The sequence below is a fragment of the Melopsittacus undulatus genome, chromosome 1 (assembly GCF_012275295.1).
Source record: "Melopsittacus undulatus isolate bMelUnd1 chromosome 1, bMelUnd1.mat.Z, whole genome shotgun sequence".
Taxonomy (NCBI): domain Eukaryota; kingdom Metazoa; phylum Chordata; class Aves; order Psittaciformes; family Psittaculidae; genus Melopsittacus; species Melopsittacus undulatus.
Window position 1 is genome coordinate 140,509,980 of NC_047527.1, and position 21,270 is coordinate 140,531,249.

Consider the following 21,270-nt stretch of genomic DNA (forward strand, 5'->3'; position numbering starts at 1 on the left):
AACAGAAGTTGTATTTGTGCCAACAATGCAGGAGAGTTTTTGGAGCTTGCCAATTCCATTTAATTTAGAAAGCAAATATCTTCACACAGTTAATTGAAAGACCATTGATCAAGAAAGGTTCATAAACCAGCAGCTAGGTAAAAGGAAAGCCCAATGGTAAATGACCACATGGTAGATAGATATTAGTGCATGAATTGCATTCATTATTGTCTTTATTGTTGCCATAAAGAAAAGGAATTTGGAAAATCCATCTGTTCCCACAGATGGAAGCCCCCTGACATGAGGCTCCAGAGAATCAGGAACCCACATTCAGCCCTCAGTGAAAAGAGACAATTGCTGTCCCTGACCTACCACAGCACTAGGAGGACATTAGCTCCTTTTGGAGGTCTCCTTCATAGACAGCCTCCTTTTATTCCTACTGTTTTCCAAAGAATTTGACCCAGATTTCCAAATACAAAAATTTTGGCACCCCCAAAAACTCCATTTCCCTGCCAAGAGTATTTACTCTTTTCAAAGAAAAAAGAGAAGTCACTTACTCTGAGAGGAGGCTACCAAGGCACTCTGAGGACTAATGACGCTTCCTTACTTCCTTATGTATGCACATACAACCACTTTTCAGGAATCATTATTGGTCCAGTATCTTTTCCCTCCTCATCTACAACATCCTACTCTAAACCAACATGTAGAACAGCCTCAGGGGATGCAAAGGTGAAGCACTGTCCCTTGAGACTATGCAGAATAGTGCTTTTCCCCATCATATGTCACTTTTCCAAGCAGTTTTCTGAAGGAAGCACCAGAACTTTGAATCCAGCCTTTTCTGCTGTCAGCCAGGGTGAGAAGGATTACATACAGCTAAGAAACAAAGAAGAAATTAATGTAATTAGTGTGTACAACAAGGGAAAACAGCACATAAAAGGCAATGACTGATTAGAAGGCATTCTTTTCTCATAGGGGCTCCTAATGATCTTACTAATACCATTCTTATCTATTTTAACTATTTAATGGTCTCTTGTCACATAAGAAATGAGCAGAATCTGTCACACCCTCTCCACCTGGGGAAGTTCACCTGAGAGAAACTTTCCTTTTCACTTCCAGCTGTCAATGAGATTCCCATCTTCTGAGAAGGAGGCTGCTTTCCCACACGCTCTGTGCCAGGCAGGTTCACCTCAGTAGCAAGCTCTCCCCACATAACTCTGCTTCCAGATGTTACCTCTACATCCAGCTCCCAGATCACCACTTTTATCTGGTTGACACCTTAGTCTAATCCCCACCAGAGGATAGGCTAGCATGGCAAACCAATCCTTTGGTGTCCAAAAGTATAGTGGTCCTAATCTTAGGGATAGGATTACACCTGATCCCTGGATTGCTCAAGAGGTAATGACTTTAAGATGACAGAGGGTAGATTTAGATTAGATATTAGGAAGAAGTTCTTTACTGTGAGGGTGGCAAGACACTGGCACAGGGTGCCCAGAGAAGCTGTGGCTGCCCCATCCCTGGCAGTGTTCAAGGCCAGCCTGGATGGGGCTTGGAGCAACCTGGTCTAGTGGAATGTGTCCCTGCCCATGGCAGGGAACTGGATGATCTCGAGGTCCTTTCCAACCCAAACCATTCTACGATTCTATTACTCTATGGCCCAAGCTTAAACAGGGGCTTGCTGCTCCTCCTATTGGATAAGAATTAAAGTGTGGGAGAGGGAAAGAAGGAGAAGTTGTTATTTCTCCTAGGGAGATAGTTAATTGAAACTTATTTTTGTCATTTTTCACTTTAAGTGGCTCTAGTAAGCAATGTGGGTGATAGGTTTAGTGTTTCCTGCTATTTTAGTCAAGTTAAAGCAGTAGTCATGGTCAGAACAGTTTCCAACACACCTATGGTTCTCATGAGTCCGAAAGGAGGTATGAGTATCTTGTTAGACCTAATACAGTGCCACTTAATGCCTTCAGGATCTCAGTTTCAGAGAATCTAAGGCAGAAATTAATCAATGCATGGCATGCAGCTTTAAACACATCAAAACTGGCAACTTGATTCTAAAATCAGGTTACTTCCAAATCCTTCAGCTTCACAGTGCAGTAAATCCAGGAACATACTGTCAACAGATAAAAAGTCAATACTATCCATACTGCTTACAACATAAAACATGTTCTCTTGGGATAACTTTGCAAGTGCTTTGACAGAACAAACATTTTAAAAGCCCAGTGTTTAAATGCAAAAGAACTTGTCTAGGCTCCAGTTTTTCAGTGTATTTACGATGAGCAATCAGATTTTCTCCTTGTGCAGCTGATTTTAAGTACTACCATATGAGATGAAGGCAATCATTTCAAGAATTTAAGAATAACAAACTGAAGAACAACATTATATGCCTTTTTTTTTTATAGCAGCCTGGCTCACCAGCCCATTTAGCAATCAGTTCAATGTGCACTTTAAGGGCGTATTTAGTGTGCAGCCTGAATCCCCTTTTGGGACAGAACACACATGGCAGTCCAGTGCTTTCATAGCATGCAGCAAAGCGGCAGGTGCCTTTTTAAAAACTGCTATTGGAAATTTGGCCCTAAGAACATAGATATAACATAACCTTTGAAATTTCTGAAAACTTAACTGATGGGCAGGTTTTTAAAAGCATGTTCCTAATTCAGCCTCAATGCAAATTAACATGTTCAATTTAGCGCAAAGACACAATGTATATCGATAAATCTCATTGATGCATAACATCTCTTATGACCTGACCAACAACTTCAGTAGATACCACTTGTCCCTAGTTATACATAACAAACAAGCATTATATAATCCAAAAAGATCACTTAAACAGGAGAATACATGTACGGAGAAAGCTTCCTTTCACAGTCCTTCTGAGGACACTGATACAAAAGAAACAAGGTGTTTTCTTCTGCTGGTGATGGGACATTGTGGGTGTTGTATGTCCCTGCATTATGGCTCTCAAGTTTAGCTAATTAAGACATATTTCATCAGAGGAAAATATTTGTAAAGACAGTGTGTCCCTAACAAGAACCTATGCTGCTTAAGAGGGCTCACAAAACAAATTCCCAACATTCTTCAAATATATTGAAATAACTTTCCTAATTAAGAATTGCAGCTTTTGAGCCTGATGTCATAGGAACAAAATCTTTTTGTTTTCTGATCATATAAAATGATGGCAGTTTTCTTTTCTGTACAGATTCTGAGCTCCTTAAGTAAGTGTAATTTGAGAGAAATGAAATTCACTCCAATTAAGTTTGTTCTGTTTGCTCTAGCTACAGTGGTCTTTCAGACATCGAATACTATGTGCCTAGATGAGCTGATGAAGCCCAGTCTGCAGAGCACAGAAGATGATGCTGATAAGTATTACAAGGTAAGATCTGTATTGCTATAATTATTTGGGGGAACCATGGGTCAGACCTTCAGCACTTTGAAATCTTTGGCAAATGCTCTCCTAACCCCACTGCACAGTACTCAGCATTGCAGAACTAGCAGTATGAAAAAGGCTTGTTGGAAGAATTTTCAGGAAATTCATTTGCTTGAACACATACACTGTGTAAATCAATTCATGTTTCAATTTTCTTGCAATACAACCTTGCAATTACATTGAGACTTACTCTGCAACATTTCTTGCTTACATAGTGGGGCCTCAATTAACATTCCTGTCAGGCATTTTGTGCACAGAATATAACAGATATATTCCTAATCCAAAATTAATAAAGGCATGCTTGTGATACTCAAAGAATAATGATAAACAGAGAAAATTTTAAATCTAATATAGTTAATGGTTTTAGAATTCTACTCTGGAAATCGACTATAAAAACATCTTTGCAGGGTTGCACACTTATTATGTCTCAATAGATGACAAATGAAATTTGTACAGGTCATCTGTATAATTTTTCTTGTCTACACTACAAAAATTCCCTGGGAAATGAAAGCCAACCTCTCTTTCTGACTTGTCATCATTGGTGTAATAAAGATCCTTCAAACCAAAATACAACCTTAATTATGTTAGTGAACTACTGTGGTCTTCAGCTCACTGTCTTTTATATCCTTCAGAAGGGGTGTGCAGGTGCAATCAGAGGGATAGTTTATTTAATGTTTTAATCATGGAGTACAAACTAGGATGGTTCATTCCCCTTCTCTCCCAGTAGCTGGAAAAGTTCCCAGGAGGTCACGAAATAGGAACAAGGAACTGAAACGAAGATTAGTAACATTTGTGTCTTTAACTGAAATTGAAAAACATATTTGTACCTATTTGCTGTTAAGGCTTGGAAATCTATCATTGCCATAAAAATAAGTGACTTTCAATATGCCCAGGGAAAGAACACTGCTATAAGGTCATGTTGATATAGCTAGTTTTCAGGCAGCAGCTGCCCTTTGCATCATGAGACCAGAAATACACTAGGCTCAGTTCTTCATTGTATACCAGCATAGACACAGAATGTAGATTTTGTGCTGGCTGTGCAAAAATTAGGAGCCCAGGATCTCAAAATGCATCTTGTGTACTAGTGAAGGACCAAAGCAGCTTAAAGCTGAGGACAATCTCTATGCTGCAAGGCCAGAACAGGCATCATATCAATTTGACCCAAACACTTGCCATTCATTTCCCTGGTTGTTAGCCCAGCAGGATATTGGGTCAAAAGCATCCACCAAATGCTTAGGAAGAAATGAGTACACCTTCAGGTAGCTTGGCCCATCCTCCTGTTCATCCAGACCAGATGAGTAAGAGGCTGGGTCTGTGTCAGGCTGCTAAACATAGCCAGCATCTTCCTCTGCAGACAACTTCATCTGGTGATACTAGAATGTGTGGACCTGACAGTGCCTCCTGTCTACACTTAACCGATGGCACAGGTACCAACACCTGTGCCCAGAAATATTTCCAACTGACACCACTTGAACAGTTCTATATACTTATATGGAAATGTGCTCTTGAGTCAGTGTACTGAAAAGGTAGGTAGGACAACGTCTGCATATGAAGTAATCCACATTACAATGGAGTTTAGCAAATGCATCTAAAAAGCATTAGATACCCAAAAGAGAGTGTTACCCAGCAGCTTTCTAGGAAGATATAAAAAGGAATACTTTGTGTGATTGGTAGCTGGAGTAATGGCCTAATTCTTTTTCTTTAGATTAAAGATATGTTGGAAGAAAAGCAGAGGAGTCTCAATTTTGAAGAAATGAAAGACTGGGGATCAAAAAATATCCTTAAAATGAACCCCTCTACCATAAACAAGATGCCAAATTCAGCCGCTAACTTACCTCTTAGGTTTGGAAGAGGTTATCCAGAAGAAAGAAGCATTAAACCAATTGCTAATTTGCCTCTGAGATTTGGGAGAGCTTTTGGAGATAACATACGTAGGCGTGCTCCAAAGGTATCACACAGGCCTGGGAGGTCTCCACTTGTTAAAAGTTCCAGTCAGTCACTTCTAAATTTTCCACAGAGATTTGGGAAGTCACTGTCTGTCAATCTGCCTCAAGAAGTTCAGGAATCTGAACCAGGTAATACGATATAGGTGTTCAAGCCATATAGTAAGATGCATATTGAATCATAGGCTAGTGATGATCAAATATAGCCAGATTTCCTCAAGGAACATTCCCTAAGTATTTTGATGAGTCCAGTTTGCAGTTCATCAAATCAAAAAGCCTCATCACAAGTACTAGTAGAGAGTCTCTTTATGAAATCTTTTCTAATGAGAAGATGCCAAATATCCAAAGCTGAAAATGTTCATATGACAAGATTAGGTTTGAAAACACTTTTTTAGATCAGTTTTCACTTTGAAAAGTTTAAAGCTTTGGTGAAGAAGGTTCAGAATTATTAAAATATCTCATTTCAGCACTATAAAGTGACCAAACAAAATTACCCTTCTATTTTCTAAATTTATACAAATTAGAGTTAAAAAAAAAGACAAAATTCCAAGCTGAATTGCAGCATTTTGAAAGGGATGGCAGTTCTCATCCAAACCTTTTGTTTTCTTCTCTTCAGACTCTCTTACTGAGGCAAGGTTTGAGATTTTGATTCTTTCAAATTAAGATGAAAAATTTGTTTGGACATCTCAGAATTTTTTTTAGGATAGGAAAAAATATTTTTTGCCTGTTAGTAGGAATAATTTAAAGCAGCTCCTCAATATCACTCCTTCGTATCATACCTGCTACTTTACCCAAACTCTCCATTTGCCTTGTAACTGAGTTTCAGCCGGCTAACCCAATGGGTATCTGCTGCATGCATGAGGTAGAAGTTCAGGCTAGGAAAGGTAACTGATATATTCAGAGCCAAGGTTCTTTCTTGTTTAATTTGATTCCTGTAATTTCTTTCTCACTGTCTCACCTGGTTGTAACAGATTTTGTTTTATTTGTCTGATATTTTTAGGGATATGAATTCTAACAATTACAGTAATACTGGAATGAAATAATGAAGACAGAATCTGAAGGACTCTGAAAATCTGCAATGTGTTTTCAAAACTAAAGGTCATGAAAAGGAAACCTGTGAGAACTGAAATGAAAATCTGATTTCATGTTATGAATAATTCTGTACAAACCCTTGATGTATAAGGCAATGACAATTGTAGCGACTGTTGTAGCAGTTCAGTTCAGTGGCAGTGTAGTATAAATTCTGTTTACTTCTGTGCGACTTTTGTCCTGTTGGTCGTAAAACCTAATTTCAGAACAATGGCTGTATAACTGAAAGCATTTTAAGCAAAATTAAAAGAAGCATAGTATGAATAAAGCAGCATGGTACAAATGAAATGAGGTCTACAATATGAATAACAAACAGAAGCAGGATCAAAACCACTGCTACTCTTTGCATCATATGTAGTTAAAGAAAAACAAGTAAAATGTAGAGAAAGTACTTTTCCTGTTGTTTATGAGTCATGTTAGATATAAATCTGAAAGGTAACTTGTCAAGCATTTGTCACAAATAAAACCTACTGAGGAATAACATCTAACCAAAGTCACATGCATTGTAACATAATGATCTTGGGCTTCATATCTGAGATAATGCCCTCTCTAATGTTTTACAAGATCTGCCCTGTGGGTGTCCCACTTCCTTTGTTAATGTGAATTACACAAACACATGCAGAAGGAACTAACCCTTTAAGCCTGTACTTCTATTTCATATTTCCTATCAAAACCATTCTCTTCTAAATGGAATATCATGTGTTCTCCAAAACTGAGTTTTCAGTAAGCTTTGAAGAGAAGCTCAATTCACACCTGTTACAGGGAAGCCAGATCTAGTAGACTACAGGATCTCAGGGATTCTTTCTTCTGGTCCTCAGATGCTGCATTACTTTTACACTATGTCTGGCCAATGGTGGGAATAGGCATCCCCCCAAAAACAAGACCACATGTACAAACATGTGTATATATGTACTTGACAGTCACACCTTGACAGTCACATCTAATTACCAACCAGGAAAACTGCATCATTACAGTCTCCAATTACACACCAACAAGACCAACATAAACACACAAATGGGCTCACTCACAGGTTAATAAAACTGAAGGTTGCTAGCAGATCTCCCACTCAAACAAGGCAAACAGGTCCCTCCACTAGCTCCTCCACACCTGTGATCTCTTTAGCAGCTGGCTTTCAGATCCTTGATCCCTCCACTGTCCTGACCTATGGTTTCCCTGATAGCTAGCTCCTACACTTTCCATCCTGCTCATCACCTAGTCCAGCTTTAAATTCGTATTAGAATCACACACACAAATGAGTCCCTTCATCAGCAGTTGTTAGATATTCCGTCTGTTGAATAGCTGATATCCAGGCAATTCATCTCCCCAGTTGCTAGCCCTCAGGCTTGCAGGATTCTCAAACCCTTGGTCTCTATCTAGCTGCTTGCACTCAGACCACTTTGCTCACCAGCTAACCTGGCTTGAAATCAGCTAGATCATACACATGTGTGCATGCAGAATAGAGAGCACACTCACACAGGAAAACATTCAATTATTGAGTTTAACAAGAAGACAAGACATACTGTGATGATCAGGCACAGGGCATAGCCTGACAAAAAATGACAGCAGCCTGACTGCATGCAGCTGACCTCTTTTATCCCTTCTCTTCTCCATTTTCCCACACTTGCTCCTCTCCTGTGTATCTTGATCCCTGCCTTTGACTGTTTTTGGCTCTCCCCTAAACATCGTGAAATAAATCCAGTGCATTCCCACATCTCTTGAAACATCCCATAACAAATTTTATGTGATCCTGCAAGGCCTCTCAGATATCCCATTGTAAGTTTGCTGTTTCCTATGAGATTCATGATAACCAGATACAGAGCTCTGGCTGAACCTCCTCAAGGCATTGAGTGGTTCCTTAAAGATCCCATCAATCAGTGATCTAGGACTTCTGCTCTTTGTTACTGTCTTGTTATCTCTTCTTCCTTGGGGTCTGGGTATCTGAGAGTTTAATTTATTGCTTCTTCTGGCTCTTGTCTTAGTCTTTTATGCTGAATAACAGGTAACCAGATATCTTTACATTCCACATATCTTTAGAAGAACCTGGCAAAAATCCTAATCAAACTGATCATTTTTATCAGATAGATTCATACTTGGGACAGATCCTAAGGTGCTGTTCTACAAACTTAATGAGGCTACTTGAAACAACACTATTCAGCCTGTGGCTGGGGAACCTAATTCAACCCAAAGTAGTAAAAACACAGTCTTGAAAATACCTAGTCTCTCTACTCACTTAAACTTGAAATATCAAAGCGATAGGCCCACCAAAACAGATTATAAACAATGAGTTGTATATTTTGAAAGTAAGAAAGAGTCCAAAACCAATCTTTGGGCTTCTGAGTCTCAGAAAACTACATAACAAGTGCTGGTGAAAGACCAGGTTTGCAGCGTTACACTTGGGTACTGCAGCCAAGTCCATGCTGAAGGACACTGGTCAACAAATTGTGGAGGGGAAAGTTGAAGACCCATCCTATAAAGCAGAAATCTTGTCACTGCCTGCCACCAGAAGAGGATGCTATTCTTTAGTCAGGAAAACTGTGATCTTTTAGTGATTTACAGTCAAATGAACAGCAGAAGGAGGTGTCCTGAACTTTCTGTTGTGTTCTGGTTCTGCAAACCTCGCTGCACATCATGCGACCCAAGAGCAAACAAGCTCTGTGAGAATCCCTGAGCAGTAATAGAAACTCCTTTTGCAAGGAACATATCACCTAGCAACAGGAAAAGGGTACACATCAATTGGTATTAATGATGGCTGCTATGGAAGGAAAGCAGAAGCCCAAACACTGGCCCAGCAGAAGGTACAATTAGGCTGCCCTGTTATTGCAAGCTCCACAGCACAGACACAGGAGATGGTTGTTGATTTATTTTCCCTCAGCAGAGGAAGAGCTAGGTGAAAAGTACAGAAAGGAGGAATTATGCTATGCTCTGCAAAATTTCTGTTTGGCTTGAGAGTGTGTGAAAAAGAAAACAATCACTGCATAGTGCAATGGGAGGAGAAGGGGCACAACAGGCAACATACATTGCTACAGCTGTTACTCACCAGATTATTTATAATCCATATATAGATACTATTCATGATTTGGGAAAAAGCAAGGAGAGGACTCACATAAATCAAGTGACAGACTATCGAGGCTTACCAGCATGAATTCTAGAAGGGTTCAGGAGCTCCCAGCCTTCCTTGTCATCCACGTAATATTTATGTCTGTCATTAAAGCCTCCATGCAAAAACAACACCAGGCTTATTTTAGATTCTGACTTAAGCTTATAGAGAGGACACTGACAACCCATTGATTAATTTATAAGTCCGAGAGCTCATCATGCTGTTGATTTCAATATATCATTCGGACAGATTTAGTGGAATGTAAAAAGACACTGTTGTTTTACTCACAGAAGGAGCCAAAGACTTGAGCATCCAGAGTTTGAAATCTCTCAGTCTTAGATTCACTTTGACTGCTTTTTTAACCATCTTTTGTATTTTCTTCAAAAGATGACAACTGGGCTAGTCTTGGGCACCACAGCCACTAGAAACTTCCAAACCCTCTTGAATTGCCCCCTCTTGAAGAGTACCCATTATGAGGAATTGGAAATGTTTTCATTAGTGACACCCACTAAAATACATCTAGCACAAATGCATGGAACCCACAATTCACACTTGTGCTGCTCTCCTGAAGACACAAGGTGTAGAAGGGCTTCAGCTAATGCCACTCAGATCTTTAGTAGCACAAAATATGGTTGAGAAAAATCTGCGCTTTAACTCTTTCCATCTTCTGGAACTCACTGACCACTTAGCTCTTTCCCCCTATTTTGTCATATTTGGTACACATGTTCTGGTTTGGAGCTTTTGTATTGTACAACTTTATCTTGTCTCTGATGATTATAACGATTGACTTTTACCTCACTTATCAATTACCATGTTCTTTGTCCTTAGTATGACAGCCAGCTACTTTGTCTCTTGCAACATACTGAAAACTATAGGCACAAGCTTCACTATGGGCTGCACCACAGGCTGCCAAGGAATCTCTCCTCCAGCACCGGGAGCATCTCTTGCCCTCCTTCTTCAGTGACCTTGGTGTCTGCAAGGTTCTTCCTCTCACATTTTCAGTCCTCTCTCTGGTTGAAATTGCAGTTTTCTTTCCCTCCCAACCTTAACTATGTTATCCTGGAGGCACTACTACGGCTGCTGATGGGATCAGCTTGGCCAGCAGTTGAGTCCATCTTGGAGCCAGCTGATATTTGCTCTATTGAATGTAGAGGAAGCTTCTAGCAGCTTCTCACAGAAACCACCCCTGTAGCCTCACTGTGACTAAAACCTTGCCATACAAACCCAGTACAATGCTGAACGAAGGCAGTAAGGTCTGATGAGCCCATGTGCTGTTCATTCCCAGCAGGGCTCAGCTGGCCCATTTAATGAATAAGTGAAGGAGAACTTTTTAAGATCAGATGCTTCTTTTAGCTGCTCAATTCTGTGGGTACATAAAATACATCTTAATCTTGGGGTAATAAAAGTTTTTAGAGTTAACTATACTATGTGACCAATATGGAGAATTTATTTCTAAAAGTGTAGAGACAAACTTCCTTTGAACCCTGCTATTGAAGAGACAGGCTCAAGGAAAAAATAGAACCATATGTTGGATGCTGAGCATGTCTTTAAGTGTGGTTGCCTTTTTGACTAAGTACCTACTTGCTCTTAGAGACCATCATCAATTCTAAGAGCTGCAAGTTTGCCTCTCTCAAGAGGCATTTAAAATGAAATGGTAGTGCCTAATGCATCAGCTGATTTCTTTTGACAGCTATGAAAGAGAAGTTTCAAGTTTAATTTAAATACCTGTGAAGATATTAAATACCAGTGAAGGTACATCAGTGTACCTATAGTATAGTTATACTAGGATCACATATGGCTTATGAGATCTTGAAAGAAGTGTGAATGCAGGGGATTCTGAATTGCTCTTGAAGTATCAGTCCTGTGTGGAAGGAGCAGGAGAATGCAAAGAGACCGGCTTCAGAAGGTACTTCTTGTGCCAGCTCAGCAACTGCCATACACTTCTCAAAGTTCCATATTTCAAGACATTTCCTAAAAATGTATTCTTGCACACATTTATACTGCATATGAATTTATGAATCCCTGAGGTGGCCTGGAGGATTGCAGAACCCACCCCCATCTCAAATGTATAACTAGTGATAAACTCTTTCTGGTCTTACTTCCTTCTCCTGCTAAGTGCAGATGGTGCACGGTTTGGCACTAGCACAACAGCAGCGCAGGCTGTGCCTGTGCAGTGGGGATTTTCCTAGTTACCCAAGAAAGCACAGAGATGAGGAGATGGTAACTTGGGCTGACTGTGAAAGGGGAACGTAGGAGAAAGTTAGCAGGTAATGTATAAAGTAATGGCTTCCTTTTTCCATTTACCAATGTATATAGAAAAATATTCTCTTTTGTTAGTACTACCTTGACTGTGAATAATCTATTCTTGTTTTGTATAACTGCTTTCTTAAATCATTATTGCATTATATGCTCTCACACACCTGCTACAGAATCTCTTGTTCAGATCCTCACTGGCTAACAAGTACTAGAGACATCACTGTACATGCATGTGTTACCTATTCTGGCTCTGTGTACTTGTCAGAAAAATGTGATAAGCAGCAGTCTTAACTGAAATGATACAACCATTATTCATACAAGGGATAATTAAATGGATCTTTGTAAAATATAACCTAGCAGTGTGGCCTGATCCTGACCTCAGACTGGGGTAAATCTAAATTAATCAATGTATTTACTGATTGATTGACATGACATGGAAACTGAGTGCAATTGAACTTAAAAGTAAACCGAAGAATCAGTGAAAGCAAAAAGAAGCTGTCACGTGCAATTATGCAACATTTTTCATGTAAGCAGGCAGAAAGTGAGGCACAGACCATCGAACTAAAATTACATTAGTAGGTAGGAAAGAAATGGTTCTTACTTGGTCCTTTGAACATGGAAGTCACATCTTCATATTCTGGGTTGTAATGTAAAACTAAGAAAATAGTGTGTAACTAATTCGACAATCCAAATAGCCAACTGCTGTACTCAAATGAAAGACTTACATAAAAGCACTGTATACAGAAGAAACTGTCTCAGAGATGCACAATTTTATGTGTGCTCTCTAAAGTAAAAGCAAGACGTTTGGGATTATCAAAACGCAATGTAAGTCTGAAATCCCCGACGTTGCAGAACTGCAGAACTGACCTGTGGCCACGAGAGGGCAGAAAGAACATCCCTTGTAAAGCTTGATTTTGAGGAGAATCGTGAACAGAACCTGGGCTGGAAACTGCCGTAAGAGGGTGCTGGAGGGCTTAGGAAAATGCAAACTACAAGGTTAGCTTTACGAAAACTACCTCTTGAATTTTCGATATTGATAAAGTCTGGTCATAATCAACTTTCCACCTTCAAATAACTATGCTTAGAACAAGTACAATTAAAAACAGAAATCACAGTGGCGTTTGACATAAAGCCTCATTTCTTGAATAAAGTATTTCTTGAAGTGTGTATTAAGCTGTATATCAATGCTTTCTAACTTCTGCCTTTTAGCACTAGCTTAACGGTTAGAATGTGTATCATTTCTTACTTCAATAAGCAGCTTGCTTTTGCTCCTTTTGGATGCAACTGCATGTGTAGTTCTCACAGCAACATAGATATCAAAATCAGTGAGAAGTCCAGAGAATGACATCTCAGTCCACTGAAATGCTCACATCCCTATAGTTTCTCCATCACAACTAGGGGAAAACATGAATTAGATAAATTACTTTTCTCCCTATTTAGCTGAGCTGTTCACACTTTATCTCAGCACACCACCATAGAGGTAACAGAAACACAGTTTTAATCAGTTAGAAATGATCTTTCTATTTTCTCTTTCCACTGGCTATGTTACACTACACCACCTGAAGCATATAATTTTTCAGTGTAGAGGAGGTACTGGTTTAGTAACTACCTCTGCAAATCATCATCTTTTCTGCATTACTCAATTGGAAGGTTAAAAGAGCTTTGACCTGATGTAGCCTGGTAAGGGAGCTATATAGAGAGATCTCAGGGACCTTAGTCCTCCCAATTAGTTGTTTCTCAAATAAACTCACTAACCTGGAGATGCAGGTGGCAGAGATAGACCTAACTTGGGTACTGATAGGTTTACATGTTGGATGACCTCTTCTGTGTGAAGATTTAGCAGGTAGAAGTGGTGTCCTAAGCCTTTTTCCTCCAGCTAGCACACCCTCTATAGTAACAACTAAGGCTAAGGCAGGTCATTCCCATAGTATCTTAAAACCACAACTCTAAATCTTCCATAATATTTTTTGGAAGGAAATAACAGAGTTTTTCAACAGCTGAATAATTAATGAAAGAAAGAAAAGGCTCTGCTGAGCCTTTCCATACACCCAGCTCCAGATACAATGAAGCGTGAAAAGGAAATATAGAAAATACACTTTTTTTCAGAATATATTAAACTTGTGAACTCTGGGAATTACTGGTACAGCTGTATAACTTGTACGTGGCACAGACATTAAAGTGTAGTTCACTTTAATGTGACAGCCAACTCATCCATGTTAAAAACAAACCAGTGGTCCAAAACCATAATAAACCAATTACTGGCTCTACTGGATAATAGTAATACAACAGTGCATTTAATAGGTATCCAGAAAAGCTATTTATGTATTATCACTTGCCAAAAGACCTACTCCCAGCTTTTTCACACTGCTTTTCCAAGAAAAACAGGACTTCCAGCTACTTTTGCCCTGTCTGGTGAAAGAAACACCAGAACAAAAACACTCTTTTCAAACACATCCGTTTATTTTGATGCCAATTCAACTCAAACAAAAGCCACATTGAGAGGAAAGATCAGCTTAAGAAAGTAAACCAGATCAAAATCTATCACCATGTCTGTCAAACACAAGAAGGAAGAAACATCCAGCAAGTCAATTAACCAGAATCCAAACTCCACCAGTGGCCAGGTCCAACTGTTTTGAAGGATGGTGTGAAAACCCCACACAAGAACTAAGCAAATAATATTGGTATCTCCAAGAATGGGAATAAGAAGTGGCAGCTCACAGAAGTCCTGCTGATGTGCTGCATGCCTTATTTGAAATGTTCTTGGCTCAGGCAGTTTGTCAAGAATTGGACTGACACTCACATGACTTTACTCAGTTCTTGCCAATCAAACTTTGTGTCATGAACTGGCTTTTGCTTTGGCTTGTGGCTCTATTGACGGCTTTGCTCAGGAGAGGTAAAATAGCACATCACCTACGTGTGTCTTGGCTCCCAGCTCCCAGCCGTGCTCTAACGTCCTCCCTGTCATGCACTAGGTAACCATCTGCTGACATCACCAGCTGCCTCACTGTGTATCACCTCGAATGATCCAAACACCCTCTCACTGTGATATCAAATACTATCAGAACACAGGCCAAAGCATACTCACAGTGAACTGCACTGAACAAGGACCTAGGCTTAGTTCATTGTTCTGCCCTGTTGTTCTCAGACTAAAGCCTAAAGAGAGCACTGTAACAGCTTCTAGGAAGAAAATTAACATTCCTAGCTGAAACCAGGACAACAGCTTCCTATTAACCTTTTCTTCTGAATACAGAGAGACAATAAAACTTGAGAGCAGCTACTCTCCAGATACTGTCTCCTGTTTTGGAATAATATCTCTTTGGGGCTCATTAAACACAATATTTAAAGGCTGTTACATTTAGAAATTAATTTTTACTTAGGTGTCATTCATCTGTACATGAATGTACCATCTTCCTATACATACCTGCCGTCTCCCACTGGAAGCCCTTCCTCATCAGAAGGCTCATAGTGAGATAATTAATTCTCTTAGCCATGGATTTCTGAAAGCTCTGGGGATGAAATGTGAATCATCATGTTTCCCGCTTTGGAGAGATGTCACCCTGGAAACCAGTGATTCCTTTGTGGGTGATTTCTCCTGGATGAATAGGGACTTGGAACTTTGGTTCTGCCAGCATCTGGCTCCACCTGACTTCATCCTCTTTCTTCTACTGCTATCTTCCCCTACCTATTGTCAGCCCTCTAGCTAGAGTGGCCTCACTGCACTATAACCCCCTTGGCTTCTTCCGCCAAGGAACTGGGCCAGCTTGTCAGGGAGCAGCAATGGACAGCGGGTGTCCTTCTGCATGCATTGGACATTGTCCAAAGAACATTGTTCATAGGGATGCCTTAACACTTGGTCTGGATCCTACTGCTAAATGCAGGTGTCAAGGGCTGGGAACTTGACATTTCCTAGCCAGACACCTGGAAATGCTGTGCAATGAACTGTTTCTGGAGCTGAAGGCAGATTTTAGGATTTGTGTGGCGGCTTTGGACTAGTGCAGCTGCAGAGACATGGGATGTATGTGTTCAGAACCCTTTTGATGGAGGGGTATGGACTACTACCTATCAGTGGAGCTGGTGTTGGTATGATGGGTATGACTGCAGATGGGTGTAAGTCTGTATATACATTGTGGATTTGGTAGTGTAGATCCCTGCCTCAGTGGGTAGCTGCTGTGATTGAGCTGCAAAAAGCAGCTATGAACAGTGGCACCTCCCTGTATGTGCAACAGGCAGGGACAAAAAAATGCTACTAGTCATAGGCCCCAGCTGTAAGTCTGGCAGCCAAAAATATGTTTACCAGAAAGCTGGGTATATAGGAAATTCTGCTAGCGTCTGAATAGCATGGCCTCAGAACTGCATGGAATGGAAGTCTGGATTCTGTTTCTTGCCCACTTCCAGATCATGAATCAACAACTCTTAACATTTGTCTCTTTGCAAGCCACTAGTACTTGAATCTGTCATCAGTATAAGATTCCCACAGTGCTCATGTAGACATCATAGCAGACCACCCAACATTCTAGAACCAGAACTCGTAAAGGTAAATGATTCCATTCAAACTATTTGATATCTGTTCACTGTTACTAAAAGTATTTTCTAATGGTTACATTTTTCTGGCAAGACACAATTTTTTCTTTCTGTTTTAAGGAAAGAAAATGCTTTCTATTATGTGCAGTAGTCTGCCAGCTCCACGGGAAATACAGCTGAAAAAAGGACTGCTAAAATATGTTATGTATCTCTATATATATATGTATATACATGTAGGCTTAGGGCTCAAAATCTGCTGAAATAGCACTCATAAAGAATAAAAACATGTATGTTGTATTTCTAATTTGGAATAAACGAGGATCTTTCACAAACTTATCACCAACATTTATCATGTTATTCTTTAATCAACTCCTCTTTTGAACTTTCTTCTTTTCCTCAATTACAAGTTGCCCTAGAATGACTGAGATAAACTTTACAATTTAGAATTTAAAATTACAAGAAGCTGCATTTTGCTTTCACAGTCCTCAGTATGTAATCAGGAATTTCCAGGAATCAATGCATTTTTATTGTATTTTACAGGCACAATTACATTGCTAGCTAGGGGGCAGGATATGGCAGAATTCCTGCAGTATTTAAGGTTCTGGAGAGCTGAACCTCCCTGATGCTTAGTACTCTTGGGGTTTCCTTAAACTAAATTTCTATTTTTTTTTTACATACATATCAGTTTCCATCATTAGCCTCAAGTCCTCCAGTGTCCTTTCACCTGAGATTTTATCTTATTTGTTAGCAAAATCAAATCTTAGTTTCTTTCTTACTGACAGCCTTTGGGTTTACTGCTACTGCCAACTTCTTCCATTATTTGTAATGTCTCGTATCCAACATCTGAATTCCAGTCAGAGTACTTTGATACTATTGGATTATCACACTTGTCAAACTGTGTCTTGATGCCTTCCACTTATGTATCTTCCCTAAGGCAAGTTTTTGCTGCTGTCTTTGCACTACAGGAATTTGGGTGGAATTTCCATCTAAACTGTTTTAACTAATGACAGACTTGAAAGTTTACTAAATTATAGGCCTGATCAAGATTTTAGTGAATGTAAAGATTCACATTGGCTACACAGGACAACCCAGCAAAAGGCAAAATTAAGCTCAGGCTGCAATGCTGGGATCTGAAAGCACCAGCAAATCATCTTTCAGATGACAACTGTGTTAGACCCAACTCTGAAACACAAACAAGAAATAAGCACAGCCAGGTCATAACATTCTTTTCTCTGTGCATGGGAAAATCTGTATTGTAACACAGTCACTAAACCACTTTTTTTTGCTAATGAAAACACACACTCACATGAACTCATCAGTTCATACCTGAAAAGAAGGTGGTGGCGTGTTTTACAATGTCATACATGTTTTTACAGTGGTGCATTTTTTTCTAATCACATAATTACAAGCAAATTAATAAATAGAACACCTTTTGTTCCTGAAAAGCTTGTCAGCTTTTAAAACTAATGCATATATGATTTTTATTACATTATCATCTTGGTCTAGGGTGAGGCATCCCTGCCCATGGCAGAGGGGTTGAAACTAGGTGATCTTAATCCTTTCTAACCCTAACTATTCTATGATTCAATGATTCCATGGACTAGTTTGTTACCAGTATTTGTATTGATAAACAGCACCCCTGAATAACCAGAGGCACATATATGTGTTTTTATAATGCAAGGTTACATATACACAAACAAAGTACCCTAAGGATTTTACCCTATGATCAGATAGTCAGATTCAGTGGTGATACACTAGGAAGATGTATATAGTTATTATTATAGCTATTCCCACCCCCAAAAAATCCACTGAATTCCAAATCAGTGTGCTGCTCAGTGACTATGTCTATGTTTGCAAGCATCACACACTATAGGAGAAGATGCAAAATAGAGATCATTGGGAGATTCATGTCAAAAGTGCACTTCTGATCCAAATTAAAATGCCAGTGTGAATGCATCCCATGTGAATTCATACAGAGGCAGGTTCTAATCCTGCTCCTTTATGAACTTTCTTTCCACAGACCTTCTGGAAGCTGTTGGCAATGCACCCTCTCAGATATGCTGGCTTCGTGCACTGATCAAATCAGTCACTGGAGCCCTTCACAAGCTCACAATTTAAGACACTTTATTCACACACTCTGGTTTAAGCTCCCCCCTGCAAAACAGATTTGAAGGGGAAATGTAATGTCTAAAAAATAAAGAACTAATGTTAGTTTTTTGTTTGTTTTTTTTCTCAGAACAGAAGATCAAGAAAGCTGAAAGTTAGTTGTCAAAATTCAGAATAAATCTACAGTTGTGGAAGTTAGAAATGGCAATAGTTTCTACTAAATCATTGACTACAATGACTATATTTCTGAGGTTCTTACCAACTGCTCATGATGCACTCTAAAACTTTGCTCACCCTACCCCTTTTTTGATATTCTCTGGGCAGAGACACTTTCATCTGTGTCCTTCAGATTTTCAGTATCACTGGATCAATATTAGCTATAAATGTTTCTTTAGGAGAAGGAGATTTGGAAGCATTTTAAGCTTAACAGAGTCTGTTTGAGCTGAATGGATTATCGGATCTTTGTGTGCAATGCTTCTCTTTTCTGTCAAAGGTAAAAGGACTGCAACTTAATAACCTATAAACAGCAGTCAACAGGAATGATTTATTAATGTTTTCAGAGAGAGTCAGCTTAGTGAATACAAACACCACAGCCATGCAGGTGACTTGGCATCTGCCTGCCTACTTTCAAACAGGGGAAATAAGGCTTTAGATAGAATAGAAGAAATTAACGATTGAGCTCCATCAGAAACTTAGAAACAGAAAAGCTTTCCGATAATCTATAGCTCATCAGATTCATATTTGGTTCATTGTACAATGCAGACACATTGACTGGCAAATAACTGATGGGTATCTCTTCCTAGTCGAGCTCAATGACGTATTTCTTCCAGGCACGAACTATTCCTTTAAATGTTCTGTGATTTTGGTGTCCATCTTTACAACACTAAATCAAAACTATGTAAGGCGAACATGCATCTAAACACATCAAACTGCTTGATCTCAAATGACACATGTGTATGGAAATGTACTGACTATCCTCAGCCCCTAGTACATCCATGTGAAGTGCCTGACACGGCTTGCATTCAGTGTGAATTACAGCTATTAAACAGTAATTAAACAGTAATTAAGCAGTATTAAACAGTAATGTTTCTCTGCCTTTTGAAGAGTGCCCACAGTGCACTCATTACTAAGAGATGGAGAGAGGAGCTTTTCAAAGGCACAAATAACAAATGCTGAAATCAGTGTGAATTATATGGTAAAGTTTCCATCTGTGTCATTGCAGGCATTCACTGCCCATATGCCAGTATGACCAGTAGTGAAGTGATGGTGCAGGTATCTACATGCTGGCAGATGAGACTCAATTATGCTGTAAGATGTATGTGCTGCACATTTCCATCACCTTTCTTCCTATCACTGATGAAAACATAATAGACTTGATTCAACCTTCATTAAACAATTGCCAATCACCACTGTACTTACTTCTCCTAGTGACAGTTCACCATAACAGAATGAATAATTCTCACCCAGAATAAGGTTGAGATAACTAAGAACCAAGAAAATTCAACCAAGTTGTCATTGTTTAAAAGATATCAGGCAGCCATCACTGCCACTTCCATTAAAAGACATTTTGGTTTGTGTTTATTATTTTCTTTCAGATACAGAGTTCATGGAATCCCTTCACTTTTGCAAGCTTTCCTGGGAAGCAATTCCTGTATTGCTGCAAGACAACAGGGCAAAGGATAAGTCTCCATGGACATTCGTTAAAAAACATGGTAGCCTTATGATAGTGGTGTAGACCCTTGGCCAAGGTCTTCTCACAGTTGGAAGGTTTAAGTGAAGTGTTTTTAACAAGAATAGCAACTGACAGCTAGTAGGTTAAACCAAGATGTGTAAACACCTGTATTCCAAAAATGGGCAATTTAAGCATCTACTCTCTTCACATTACCCTAAATATTAATGGAGAGATATACTAGTACCCACAAATCTCTACGCAGTATTTTGCTGAAACACTCTGCAGACTTTGCAGAGACACTGCTCCAAAAGATGTCAAATCTTCTGAATTTACTTAGTATTACTTAGTCAGCCATGCCACCCAATGCATCAAACATGAAAGCAGTGAAAAGTGCAAGCACAGTGGTCAAACTAGGCAAAGGCTGAGCATTTCCAGGTTACTATGTTTTCATTTTAATGCTGGAAGGAGAATTTGTGCCATGGCAATCTTACCTATACATTGATCATCCCAGAAGAGAATTCAGACCTCTTAAATCCCTGAATTTGGCTCTAAAGTGAGTGCTGCTGCACTGTAGAAGCACCCTCCTGTGGCACTGTCATAGGGGAGTACACTCAGCACCAGCTGTCCTGCCAGAAGGGTGCAGGGGACCTGGCATCTGGGGTGGAAGTCAAGTGCTACCATGGTGTGATGGGGCAGAAAGGGAAGGAAGGGAATCTCAGCGAGTTTAGTTTAACATGGAGGTGCTCAGCACTTCTGAACACAGCCTTGCACAACAGCTGGAAGACTGATGCCTGCATTGCTCAACTGACAGCACCATGGCAAAGAAGCACACATTATGCTGAAAAAGGGAAAGCTCTTAAAGAGGAAGGGAAAACAATAACCATTCTGAACTTGTAGTTATACCTGGAATATTATGAGCATATTCCTGTTGGATTGCTCTAAAACCCTCAAGCCATTGGGAGCTCGTTAAGCCAGACATAAAAGTCAAAAAAATTGCTTCTGATTCAGCATCATTTCTCTCCCCTTCTTGCAACCAGGATCTCTTCTTCAGCCATGCAGTGAAGGCCGCACATTTCTTTCAGCATCAGACACTTGATTAGAAGCTTTGAGTGAAGCTCACCTTTAGCAAGGCCAGGTCAGACCAGGAAAATCTGATTTTTCCAACTGCATTTCCTTCATTTTGACACTC

At 39.6% G+C, this 21,270-nt stretch overlaps 1 protein-coding gene across 1 annotated transcript; it reads left to right on the forward strand.

Moving 5' to 3' along the window:
• The first annotated feature begins 3,200 nt into the window (after window positions 1-3,200).
• Window positions 3,201-6,716, forward strand: NPVF (neuropeptide VF precursor). The gene is made up of 3 exons (XM_005154162.3): window positions 3,201-3,343; window positions 5,103-5,472; window positions 6,341-6,716. Exons 1-3 carry the CDS (start codon window positions 3,206-3,208, stop codon window positions 6,346-6,348), a joined length of 516 nt encoding a protein of 171 aa, XP_005154219.3. The 5' UTR covers window positions 3,201-3,205; the 3' UTR covers window positions 6,349-6,716.
• The last annotated feature ends 14,554 nt before the right edge of the window (window positions 6,717-21,270 follow it).

Bases quoted from the DNA above. Each gene is read 5' to 3' on its own strand.
- NPVF (XM_005154162.3), top strand. From the start codon at position 3,206: ATGAAATTCACTCCAATTAAGTTTGTTCTGTTTGCTCTAGCTACAGTG. The intron at 3,344-5,102 runs GTAAGATCTGTA...CTTTTTCTTTAG, and splicing joins ATGCTGATAAGTATTACAAG to ATTAAAGATATGTTGGAAGA.